Source organism: Caloenas nicobarica, chromosome 2 (assembly GCF_036013445.1).
Source record: "Caloenas nicobarica isolate bCalNic1 chromosome 2, bCalNic1.hap1, whole genome shotgun sequence".
NCBI lineage: Eukaryota > Metazoa > Chordata > Aves > Columbiformes > Columbidae > Caloenas > Caloenas nicobarica.
The window spans coordinates 66,120,467-66,134,102 of record NC_088246.1 but is presented as its reverse complement, the minus strand read 5'-3'; the positions used below and the strand labels follow the sequence as shown (position 1 = coordinate 66,134,102).

General features: G+C 40.8%; 1 protein-coding gene across 1 annotated transcript in view; it reads right to left on the bottom strand.

The window, feature by feature from the left end:
* SALL3 (spalt like transcription factor 3) overlaps positions 1-12,672 on the bottom strand; it is a 19,637-nt gene extending 6,965 nt beyond the window's left edge. The window contains exon 1 of the mRNA XM_065629369.1: positions 12,594-12,672. Coding sequence (XP_065485441.1) covers positions 12,594-12,672 — 79 coding nt within the window. The remainder of the gene's footprint in view (positions 1-12,593) is intronic.
* Between the last annotated feature and the right edge of the window lie 964 nt (positions 12,673-13,636).

Here is a 13,636-nt window from a genome sequence, read left to right as displayed (position 1 = left end):
TATGAATATATCCAGCGATATTATAGAATGCCTAAAAAAGAGATTGCCAAGAAATTCGGAGCCGATCATTACAGCAGAAGCAGTTACAAAAAAAAAGGTAGTCATGCAAAAGAAAAAAAAAAAAAAGGAAGTGTAATCTTGAGAGGTTCTGGTTACTTTCAAAAAGAGGTTTTTACAGAACATTAACTATAAAATCACTTTTGAAAAAATTACATGTCGGTTCTTTCAGTCTTCGCTGAGCTAAAACTCCCTACAGATTTCAGCAGGGATTTTTGTCTGATAAAGGTGATAAATCTGTGACCTGACTACTATTTCCTAGCTTTCTAGAGCATCTCAGACTTATTCTTCTCCTGTACATTCCAAAACTGCCATAAAAAAACCTGTTAAGATTGCACTATATTTATTTATACATTTATGTATCCAGTGCTTGCCAATAAATAAAATAGACATGCATTTTCTACTGAGAAATGATTACTGATTTTTTTTTCTAATTTTAAGTACTATTTACACAAAATTACACTGTACTTACTAGCCAAAAGAAAGTGTCTTCTTTGAATACTACTGGATTTTTCTCTTCCTTTTTTCCCTTTTGAAGGGGGGCCGGAATAAAATGCAATTGAAAACAGTCAGATATTATTTAAGACTTCTACACAAAGTACTGAAGCTGTTACACTGTTTGGGTTAAGATCAATAGTATACAGCTGTTGCGAGACAATACTAGACAAATCCTTACGGTAAATGCTTCTGTAGAAACTGAACTATCGGATTGTGTTACAAAAATATCACAGAAGATAACATGATTCACTACAGAAAAAGAGCGAACTGGCTGCAGGTATCCTAAAGCATATGTTGAAAAACCTAAAGCTTCCCAAAATGAGTAAGAGAAAAAGCAGGCTTCCAAAACACATTTTCAGTGCATCCTTCAGCTTTGCCGAAGTGCAAGCATGCAGAGCACAGACCAGCGAGGCAGCCAACACACTCACCTCTCTCCAGAGTCTTTCCAAACTAAGACAATCCAAACAAAGCCTTATTTACGTTAGAGATTTAAATTTTTACAGTCAACGGGCCTGATCCTTTGGTCCTTATTCAGAATCTATTGAGTTCCCTGGTTGGTAGTACCGACCATGTACTGAGGGACCACGTCTCTCCTGAAGCTTTCACTGACAAGATTTTCCAGTGCTTATTTCTAAACCTTGTCAAGCTGGGTAAGTGTTGCCTATTATTACTATTGTTATTATTATTATTACTATTACTATTACCACTACAATTACTACTACTATTAAGGCATAGTTGCAAAGGAGGATTGATTCTAAAAGAAGCTGCAAACTGTGCAGCTCCTCTTCCAGTTTTTTATCTATATATAGCTGTGCTTTTGTTTAAGGAGGGCTTTCTCACAACAAACCTTGCACAAAAGATTTAAGTAATTAGTGATGGATTTGGGCAATGTAGCCATTCAAATATGACTGTCTTCTGATCTAGAACAAGATGATAAAACACCAGTAAGCTAATTATTTCCAACACTGTAATCACCAAGCCCAAATGTGAACATTTACAATCCAAACAGGTATCTTCTGCACTAGGAGACAGTCTTGTGATCTATATATGTCAAAACAGATATGTAATTCCCAAGCTTCCAATAGAAACCTAAACTACTGATGCCCACTGCCAGGAGGTATCAATATGGACGTCTTCAGCATGTCAAGATAACAACCAGTTTAGTGTACTAATTCATAAACTCAAAGAAACAGCAGTTTGCATTTGAAATACAACTTGTGAAAAAACTACATGTGGAATACAGAGGTATAGGTATTTCTCAGATAATCAGTGCTCAGCTCTGTTTCTAATGAAATAAATGGCTAGTTTTGTGCTATCTCAGGGGACAAGGCTTGAACCCATACTAATGGGGGCCCTACAGCTCTGTTTTGTATTCCTCCTTCCCTCAACGCTCATGCCTTAAAAATAGTGAGAATACTTTTCAAATGACCAACCCAAGTACGTTCATCTCACCACCTGTCTTGAAATATTCAAGAACTGCTCTTGAAAAATATTTTAGAGAACAATGCTAGAGAGTCGTTAGGGGTTTTTTTTATTTCCCCAAATCAATTTCAAAGTAGACATACAAAGAACCTCACCACAGTATTTTCAATTTAGGATACATTGTTTTGGCATTTCTTAAGAAATTAGACAAGTTAAATCTCTCTCAAAGCTGCACTTTCTTGGACTGGTAAGGAAGCAGGTGACACTGATGGCACCGAAATAAATGCTGCTTTGCCGCAGATGACGGCACATGCCCTGCACAGCACACTGAGGCTACTAAGCTGCTTCAGAGAATGACAGACTATGGGCACGATCCTACAACTCCTACTCAAATGAGCAACCTTTACTCACATCAGAAACAGCACCGAAACTAGCAGGATTGAAAGAGTATGAACTAGTCAGACAAAGAGCAGTCTTTGTGGTCTTGCCCCAATCAAGCACTCCAGGGAGACTGAAAATAATGACTGATAAATATTTTTATATATATGTGTGTGTGTGTGTATTGGAGAAATGGACGTTGCCCTAGTATTTCACAAATGAGGTTTTTAACATCCTTTTCAGTAGTACTTACTGGTATGAAAGGACTGAGCTACTATATTGTTGCTTTTGAAGTGTAAGTCCTCACTGACTTCAACAAGGAATAAAGCTCAGAAGCATATGACTCCACATAAAAGGGTATTTTTGTTGTTTGTTAAAACTCAATCACTTTACAAATGACAGAAAGCAATACCAAAATTTTATCATTACTCCAGATTATTAAAAATTTTAAATGTTAAAATATTAAGCCAGAAGTTAATTTTTGGTTCTAGTTACAGCTTATACCTATTACAGGAAAACTAAGCATTTTTCTGTGTTTCCTTATGTTTTATAGCTTGCTTTCATTTTCCACTATATTACAAAGCAATTAAATCCATTAGGTACTGAAAAATTTAATCTTTTTGTTTTATTTTTCCCAAGGAGAAACAATTTTTATTATTACAATGACGATACGGTGCAGTGAAAATTTTCAAGGACTTTGGAGGAATTAATTGAGCACTTGCTTAATCTTATAGCCATGGCTTGAATTTTGCAGTTCTTACTTAGACAAAAGGTGTTGAATGAGAGTTTTGTCAAGCAGTCAGGATCTCAGCCACTAATAACCTCTCAGTTATTTTCTTTCTCTCATTAGCAGTCTTAACGGCTAACAGACTCATTTGAAGCTGCTATGGGATGCAAGATGAATTACAGCACATAAAGCTTACCCTATGAAAACAGGTGAAAAATTGCAGGCAGCATCTCTCAAATAGTACCCGAGGCGAGCTCCTGAGCAGGTACCAACCCGCAGAGCCGCGATGGCTCCCGCACAGCACCGGCACTTCGCATCGCTGGGGTCTGGCCCTAAAACTAGCCTGCAAAAATTCCAATGAAGGGATTTTGAGAAAGTCACTTTTGGATGGTGATACCTGAAGCCGCCCAGGTGCTCTGCTGACTAAGAGCAGGGCGCAAGGGGCTGACGGCGGGAGGCTTTGCTCTGCTACCCTCACCAAGCACACCCACCAAAGGCTTTCCAGGCTGGAGCGATGTGTGGCTGTGGGGAGGATGGTGCTGGCCTGCTTTCTGGCTGTCCAAGAGGAAGGGAGAGGGCTGGAAAGGTGCCATGGGTCCTTCAGTCACCCTCAGACCATGTGCAGAGTTGAGAAAAAAATACCACAGCTGCCGACTACATGCACACAGGATTTGTAAACCTGGCTTTACTAGTTCTGAATTTTTATTGCAGGCATATGTCTCTCTGCTCCGCATGCAGGGAAAGCCTCTTGCATGATGTGCAAGGGAAAATATAACGACTGGATGCTTCAAAAATGCTGCCATCTACTTTTGTGAAACAGACTGAAATAAAACATCACAGTCTAGTCAGGTTAATTCTGAAAGCATACGCTGTTTATTAAATGCCCCCTTTCTTAGGACCAAATGCTTACAGCCTGGAGAAAAGCCCCAACCGACTCCTCTGTGTTTTATCTTTGCTCCGGAATCTTTTGATTTTGTCTCAACTTAAATAACTTCTAGTTCCATATATGTAAATTACCTGAAAAGCACCTTTTCAATTCTATTAAAGAAGGATTATTACAATCAAATGTTCTCTGACAATTCAGTGCTTTCTTATATTTTGTTACTCTGTATCATAGAATCCTCAAATTATGTGTGACTCATAAGACACTTGGATAAAAACAGGTAAGAGGACAAGCGTTTTCTAGGTTTCCATCTATTTCAAATTGCTGATACTTTCCTGAAGCATTCAAACAAAAGTGTCTTGCAAAGGAATCCCACAAATGTGCAAGTAAAATATTTTGTGAAGCTTTTTTTTTAGACTATATGCAATTATACAAATGAAAGCATAGAAGAGTGCTGTATTAATTGCTATTTTTTCTACACTCAGGGCTGCATAATTGAGAATTAATATTTTCTAAATGTCGGAATTTCAGAAAAGAAGAAAAAACACGGATCTTTCACTGAGACACAGTGTACAAACTGTGAAGACGTTTCAGAAAAAACTGCATTTGTTAACATCTAAAGATAAAATGTCTGCAAACTATGAAGGCAGATGAATAAAATGTTCTCACATGCCAATCTAATAATAATTTCATAGTGCTGCTCACAGCACTTTTGTATGTTTAAACAAGAAGTACTATAAATAAAACTCCAAGCATAGCGCACTGATTCAGGACAATTATTTACTACTCCTACCATCATAATACACAAACTCATTTTTCCTCAAGCACAATTTAAATAAAGAAAATATGTTTTTTAAAAAACCCACAAATTTGTTTTCAAAATTATAGTAATTTGGAAACAGTTGTTAACAATGTATTGAACATTGAGAAGAACAGTATTACTTTTTCCTTAGCTTTATCATCTCTTACAATTGACAGAGCTTTTAAAGAAAGTTTTTTTTAATTGTTAGAACACGTTTATTTCATTGCAAATTAATTCTTTTTAACTCTTTATGATAGCTTTGAATCCCATAAAGAAAGATGAATTATCACATACTGAGCCCAAGCTGTGAAACAGGAGGAGACAAATAGAGACCCCTACTGTGTTTAACAATGTAGAAGAAATTCCAGACTCAATAGAAAAATTTTCTGTCCTTTTTCTCAGACCACAAAAGCTGTTAGTATGGATTTGAACAGTGGAGGGCACTATTGCTATGCAAAAACCGGTACTGACCTGGCACACTCGGTTTGATCTATTCAGTAGCCTAAATCTCAGAATTTGTTAAGTAACAGCCACCTGTGGCACAGGCACTAACTGTATTCTGTTAAAAACATTCACAGTTTCTAATCTGTGCAGTGAAGCACTTTGATATCCCTAACACTGGCGCCCTTCTATGTGTACGCAGATGTGGAACAGATGCGAGTTTCACAAATTGTCTGGAATATTTGTGCAAAATATCGTATTAAGTAAGACCTGTGTTATGTTTTTCAAAATCACATAAACAGCTATTCGGTTGGCTGTTATGGCATGTATACATTAATTTCAGCTTGTGTAGAATTTTGGTACAAATATACTGATGTTTGTAGGAACTAAGTTTATTTTGAACACATCAAGTTTTATTGGGAATCCTAAAAAAAAAAATCGAGGTCAATACTTCTAACATAGCTGATATGAATAAGACATTAAAAAAAACCAAACCAAACCAAATAAACTAGAAGAAGCGGAACACTAGATTCAGCATAGCTTTCTTATTTTGAAAAGCATATAATTAACTACATCTTAAACTATGTAAATCTAACACCCTGCAGAATGAAGCCAGCCACTCTCTGAACAACCACAGAAACACTGACAAATTTGTATCTGGAGGATCACATTAAGAGAAGCCAATGTGAGGATCCTATCCTGTACCTCCTAAGTATCTCAAAACTGAACTTACAAGTACTGAACTCAATAGCAGTACTCCTTTGAGCAAAATTACTCACATGCAGGAGTGTCTGAAAGAGCAAACTCAGAGTGATTTGATGCCATTTGTGCAACTCAGTCATTTTGCTCATTTACCATTCTGTATACTGCAGTATTGCAAAAGACAGCAAAGCACATAAAGATCTAAACAAATCCATCAGCTTCCATCATTTCCAGCTTTGGGGACATTAGTACATCAACAAAATAATAAAATAAAATTATCAAACAGCACCAGTAGAAGGGATCTCCTGAAACCCTGAATAGCGAGTCAGTTTTGATTAACGGAGACAAAAATACTGCGGCACCTGCAGGGTTAATGAAGCAGCTCAAGATGCTGGGCTTCACAAAAGGGAACCTTTTCCTTCTTTAAGAACTGTAAACACTTGTGCTGAACTAGATGGGCATTTGATAAGCTGTACAGCATGTAGCAAACTCAGAGGGATCTCTAGTTAACACTCAAATTCAGTGTTAACACTTAACAGAACAGTGGTAAGCCCTGCTGCCAAGGTCAACTGCACAGATGTACTAATTGTATTATGAGCTTGACATCCAGTGGCCACCCCTGGCAGGGCAAAGCAGGCAAAGGTTAAATCAGCAAGCCTTGTCAGAGCACTTCTAACTACCCACCCTCAGGGAGAGGCCTGGGGAAGCTGCCTGGCACTCCCTGAGCCCACCTTCTCCTTCCCAGCTGCAGGCTGAGCTCCTGCACCCGTGGGGCAGCACCCACACACGCAGCACCCACCCGTGCCCCCTGCACCCGCCCTGGCTGGCTGGCCAGTAGCTGCTGGAGAAGGTCAGCAGCCTCCCCAAGTATTTTTGGTGTGCCTCTCTCACTGTGTCAAAAGTTCGGAAATTTTTTGGTGTTTCCTTTTCAGCCAGGGATAGGGTCCAAATCTAGGGGGGAGTGGTGGAGAACTAGTTTCAGAGATTGACAATAAGAGTTTTGGAAGGACTCTTTAAAGATTTAACTTACCCCATAATAAATGTTGTTCAAATGTGCTCACTTCGTGTACCCTGACTACAGCAAGAAAACACTAAAGACCCCACTCTTTTGTCCACTATCTTTTCACTTTTCAGCTGAAAAGAAACACATTTTTAAAACGTGTTTTGTTACGGTTTTCTATCACCATTTAAAAAAATTATTTTTCTGGCTTCCTCAATTTTGAAGAGGGTTTTGCTTGATAAAAAGAAATACACTCTATGTCCAACAGCACTATAACTGAACCAGCTCCTAAAAGTATACTTTGGCCTCAATTCCCTTTTTTTAATTAATGGAAAATCGTCACTACATTTAGTGGGTAATTTTAAGAGGGCAAAGGAAACAGGACTTTGGCCCTTTACGTTTAAATGTACAATTCAATAAAAATTTACTGCTGGAACTAGATTTACTCATGCTTCCTCTAGAAAAAAAAACAACCAACCAAACATAACCAAAACAAACAAAACAAAACAACAAAACAGCAAATTGCTCTCATTTTACAAATGCAATATTACAAAAGAAATTATTTTTACATGCTTTATTTTGGAAAATGTGCCAGTACTTAACTGTTTTAATGTCATGCCAGAGCTGGTTTATTATCAGCAAAAGTGATTGACTCATGCCCTGATTGATGGATAGTCAACAGATATGCTTGTCCTGGCTTGGCAGTCAACAAATCAAATGAAGGAAAGATACTCAAAAATCTTCACAGGACTCACACTATTTTTCAGAAACAGCACTAACACTCGTTATTAATTACTTTATTTTTACTCTTTTTTTAAATGCCACCCATCTTTTAATTGTACCTCTTCCTCTTTCTTAGGCAAGGAGAAGTAATTTCCAACTGCTAAATGTATGCATATTCGTAACTTAATCACACAGAATTTAAACCAACACCTTTCAAAATTTCCTCCCTCCCACTCTGAAAAAAGAACCTTAATGTCTACATGAGGAGATCGTAAGACTTCCTCAAGATCAGCACCACCAGATAAGATCTGACCCAGTTTTGTCTACTTTAATTGTTATACATACATCAGCAAATTGGCTGATTGTTGTACCTTCCTTATTATTCCAAATATTTTCCTATTGCTAACACAGTTCAAAACAGAGTATTTTAAAAAATATACAAACACAGATGTTACACAGTTTGAATGTTAAATCTCTACCATAATACCAGAACTTCTATATACAGTTTCAATTACTGTTTGTTATCAAAGGTAGAATTTATAGCAATATTTGGCCTTTATTTTTCAAAACAAAATGCCTTCTCTTACAGTTGCCTCAGAACAAACATTGGCAAAATTCGCCCAAGTTTTATGTTTACTGACAGCTGCTTGTGACTGCTCAAGTTTTACAGGCTGATATGGAATAACCTCGATTTTGTACGTAGGAATGTCCCCCCAAAATGTGTTTTTACCGTCTGTATATCCAGACAGAGTGAACACACTCACACGAAGCTGGCTGCTCCATAGCGAACTGTGTCATTGCTGTAGCGAAGCATGTGTGTCTGTGCACATACTCCAAAAGAATAGCGAGCGCAGCCATCAACCGCTCAAAACCTCACAGCCCAATCCCACTTTACCAGGATGAAAAAGATCCATTAGCTTAGACTATGCTGTATGTATTGAAGAGTGGGGGGAAAACACAGGTCCAATATTTTTAACAACGACTGCAAAAAGCACATTAGAATACTGTCATTACACAGTTCACTAGAAGGTATCCCTTCCACCTCAGACAAAACGATGATACATCTTTGCCAGAAACTTCACATGAAAAAGTCCAAAGCATCGTTTGTCATTGCCCTTACCAGAACCTCACTTGCACACACTAAGAACCACTTTTCAGCATTGCAAAAAACCCCTTTTATTATCCCTACTTTAAAAATACAAATGCTATATCCTTGGTTTAATATAAAAATTAATTGGAGATGAAGTATGTGCATTGTATCTATAATTCTGATTCATTTGTAATCTGTTGAATTAGGCGAGTGTATTAGAAATTTAATTCTGCCTATTACAATGTTTTACATTTACTGAGAAACCGAGATTATTGTATTCTACAGGCAGTCATTTGAGTTCTTCTGCTGTTTTTAAATTATTTCCATCATATCTTCTAATTTAGTAACCTCAAAGTGTTTTAATAGGTATCTTTTGCTTAGTGTTACACAGTGCAATTATTCAAGTAATATATCATCACCAGCTGTTTGTTAACACTTCCTTTCAAAATAATTTAAAATATATATTTTTAGCATTTCACTTTTGGCAAATAATTTCAAATGATTTTAAGGGTAAATCTGTAGTTGATGACATTGCTAATTATCTTCATATTTCCAACAGCTTCTCACCATCATGACATTGCCCTATTTGAATGCAGTTGTGTTATGCTGTAGTCTAAGCTGGCTATAAAATTATTTGTTCTGATTCTAAAACTTCTGTGGCAACACTAACACAAAAGTTATGGTGAGACCAGTCAACTTAAAATCAGGCCTAATGTTTATCTTCCGTTCCGCTTCCGAAACTGCCAGGCTCCTCTCAGCTACTATGAATGTCCCTTCACTCCAAGGATTACGTTTAGGTGACATTCATTTTTAAATGCCTCACTTAATAAAATCTAGTTTGAGTTGATATTAAACATGATTTCATTAAATAAATAACAAGCTTCATTTGCTTAATCTTGTGTTAACAACAGCTTTCACCTTTGAAGATAAACAGCCAAATTAGTGAAAAGGCTACATGTATCAAATACTACTGCTTAAGCAGTTTGCTTTCTAAAAACGACAAATTTTCTTGCTCTGTGCAAACTATTTTTGGCCTGTTGCAAAATATACTCAGGAACTTTAGCAATATCTTGATTACAGCTGTGAACAGACACGAAGAACACTGACTTAACAAGAAGTGTTTTAATTCACGAGATTTTGAGTGCTCATATATCTGGCCTATAAAATTGCTTTCAGCATAGCAATCGTTAGCCTTCCTAATATAATGTGTAAATTATTTACATCACATTAATGCGCACTAGATAGCCCTCTACTCGTGTATCCCGTCTCCACCAACACCACTACTTCAGCTTGTTAGTTGTTAACTATGAAGGGTTTCAATCTATTAATTAAAATATGTTTTAATAAAAGGAAATATAGCACATTTTGATAACAGCCTTATAAGGCTGAAAAGTATTTACATTGTTGCATTTTAGGGCTGCTGTGAAAGCCGATTTTGTGCTATTCAGGGACTACAATAATAACGCTTTAAAATTCCTCACTGGGATGCAATGTAGTCCTTTTGATGGAAAGACTGTCTTTCTCATTCGGCAGAAATAAATCCATTCATTTGATCATGTAGTCATTGAGGGCAATACAAAACAAACCAAGTGTGAGAAATTCTATGTGATGAAGTAAACAAAACAAAACCCCCCAAAAAAGGGGAAAAAAAGAAAAAAGAAAAAAACATTTCCATGACAAAAAGATTCTTTGTCCTTAATCTACCCACCATATGCAAGCGTTTCTTTTTAGCATATCTCTTGTTCTAATCTCGGGTGACATGGCTACATAGATAAGATTCACAAAACAAAACAAAAACCTAGTTTAACAATTTTTTCCAATTTATTAACTCGCCAGGAGTGTCATAATGAAGCAGTGGCGTTTTATTTTTCTGTATTGAAATGGATTCAGAGCATGTAAAAGTTTATAATGCCAGTGATAAATTCTTAGACCTAGAACTCACTCGAGAAGAGACTGGGCTCAACAAATCTTGTTTATGGAATAAAACACTAATTCTCATCTGCTTGCCTATATTAATTATTTTACGCGACCACTGTTTCCGAAGGAAAAAGATTAAATTTTGAAAATGCACTGCTTTGCTCCTCTGCTGTGTCAGAAGGAAGCATTTCTCTGTGTGTCTGTTATTGTCAACACCCAAATGGGTTTTCCTGGGGCAGTGGCAGTAACCGCCTTAGCAGCCCCGGACAGTGTGGGACTCACTCCCTGGCTCCTCAAATACCCTGGGAAGGAGCAGGAGGCTTAACATTTTGCCAGTCTGACAGATGTTTTAACCTGATGAAGTGGATTCACGCTGCCTTAAGCTTCAGGGCTATAAAGTTCAGATACAATAGTCAAAATCTTCCTCAGGCTTCAACTTTGCTGCCTTTCTCTCCCCATAGATGCAACTTAAGAGTCATTATAGTTTTGAAGCAGGAGAATGACTTTTTTTCTTTTTGAAAGAACATGAGGGGATGAAGCAGTGGAGCAAGGGGCCTACACAGAAAGCAGAAAACATTGGGGCTCCCACTTGGTTATAAAAGAAACTAAGAGAACAGTAGGCTCTACGCAAAGAGGAAAAACTTTCAAGTGGAAGCTCTTAACTTAGCCCAGGAAAAGTGAGCATGGGCTGTGGCACGCCTTGGCATGCTGCAATGCCAAGGACTACTAAAGAAGTTAAAACTGAAATTAAAAAATAAAGCAAGAAAAAAAACCTCTGTAGCCCTCTTCTCGAAAAAATTACAGCGAAGTGCAAACAAGGAGTGATTATAGCCCAAATCTTTCCAGCTTCGGGCACTTGTTCACTAGCAGCCTGGGCAGCCCAGATGCATAAAAGCGTGTGTGTGTGTGTTCCTGCGTGTGAGGAGGGAGCGGAGAATGGCGGATGGGCGAGAAAATCACCCGTCCCTGCTGCCTGCAGCCGGCGCGACAGGGGCCGGTGGCGGCACTCCGTGTCACCTACCACTGATAATAATTACAGTCGCAGCAGAGCCAGGAGGCGAAAGGGGGATGGCAGCGCAGGGAGGGAGGCGAAATCTGCTGCTCAACCTCCTCGAAAATAATGAAATCAACTCAGCTGCCTCCGCGCACCCGAGCGGCCCTGCCCGCTCCTATCGGGGTCCCCTGCCTGCCGCCAAGGGACGGTCCCTCCGATCCCCGGCAGCTGCCGGGACAAACAGGGGTAAGCGGCCGCAGCAGCCCAGCGCCCAAGCGAGCTGCCTACAAACGCGCCTCCCCCCGCAGCCTGTGTCCGGCGGCCCGGGCCGGTGGGGGGATGAGAGGGACAGAGGGAGAGCCTGGCACCGGCCGATGTGGGGCTGCCCCGAGAGCGCGTCCGCGCCTGGCAGCCCCCGGCCCGCCGGACTCCCCCGGTTCTCGCAACCCCAGGCAGGACACCTCGGGCCCGGCCGTCCCAACTTTCCTGCCGGCGGGGCGAGAGGAACATGGCTCCTGCCCGCCCCGAGCCTCCACCGGGGGCACCGGGCGGGGGGGGGAGAGGCGAAAGGGGTACCCCAAAAAATAAAGAGAGGGAGCGCACCGGAGAGGAGGAGAAGGAGGTAGGCGCTGCTCCGGGGCGCCCGCTCATGCAGCTGCCCGAGCCCGGGTGAGTGGGGAGGCAGGGCCTCGCCCCGCCGCGGAGCCCAGCCGCGATAAAAACGCTTGGGAGGCCGGGAAGGAGCTGCTGGGAGGGATGGTTAGTCAGGGGGTGGGCTGCAGAAAGTTGGCTAAACTGCTAACTTCTCAGTTCCGCTGCCTCTTCCCCCAGCTGCTCTAATTCCCATTCTCCCGCTGCAGAGTAATTGCGCTCCCATGTTCACCATCACCATAAATCCACCTATCTCCATCCGAAACACACTCACAAAAGGAGAGAGAAGAGGCGCCGGGAGCCCTTACCGTGCTCAGAAACTACCTCCGCTTGCAGCTCTTCGTCCGATTTGAGATGCTGGGGTTTCGCTTGCTTTCGACGAGACATGCTGCTAACTGAGCCGTTTTGACTCTGCTTTTTGCAGAGGCATCAGCGACGTGGAGGTGGAAAGGGGGGAGGAATTGGGTACGAGGGAAGGGGGGTGGGGGCTGGAAATAACTGTTCGCAAATAAAAGTCGAGTTGCAAAACCAACAAACAACAACAGAAAAGGCAACTAACCAACCAAAAAAAAAAAAAAAAGCTACGCTAACCAGCCAACCAAACTGGGAGTGAGTGAATGAGCGGGTGAGTGGGTGAGCGAGTGGGGGATTAGCCGGGCGGGGTGTGCTCGGTGCGGTGGGGTGTGCGCGGCGGGCTGGGGCGGCTGCGCGGAGCGCGCATGGGGCTCTGTAATTATGATTGTGAATAATGCATGGCGATTAATGGTGCTGGGGGCGAGCGCGGATTGGCGCGGCTCCAGCGGACTCAGGCTTGCATATGTAAATGAAGAACGGGGCTCCGCAATTAGCCGCTTAGCTCCGCCAAATGATGCGTCTCCCCGGCACCGGCAGCGCCGCCTGCGAGAGGCACCGACCGCGGTGGCGGCGGCGGCAGCAGCGACACACGCACCAGGCAGGAGGGCTCTGTTTTGCACACACTTTACACAACATATGTGCAAGGTTCACTTGTTGGGGGAGGTCACGATCTTCGCTTTTCTGTTTGTCTTTCTTCCCTCACCCGGCTCTCGGTTTCTTTTGCTCTGCTTTCTTCTGTTCTCTTTGCTTTTTTTTTTTCCTGGCTTTTTTTTTTTCCTCTTCCTTTCTTCACATCACCCTGCGTCCTCTTCTCTCTTGGTCACTCTTTCCTCAGAAGCAGATCTGAAAGGCATGTGATTTCTCTGTGTGTGAAAGTAATTTCTTCCCAAGAGGAAAAGAAACTTTTGTGTATGCTTTTTCTTTTTCCCTTTATTTTCGGTGTGCGTGTGCGTTGCTCTGCTCTTCTTTCCCGTTGATCTTCACATGCTTGTCTTTA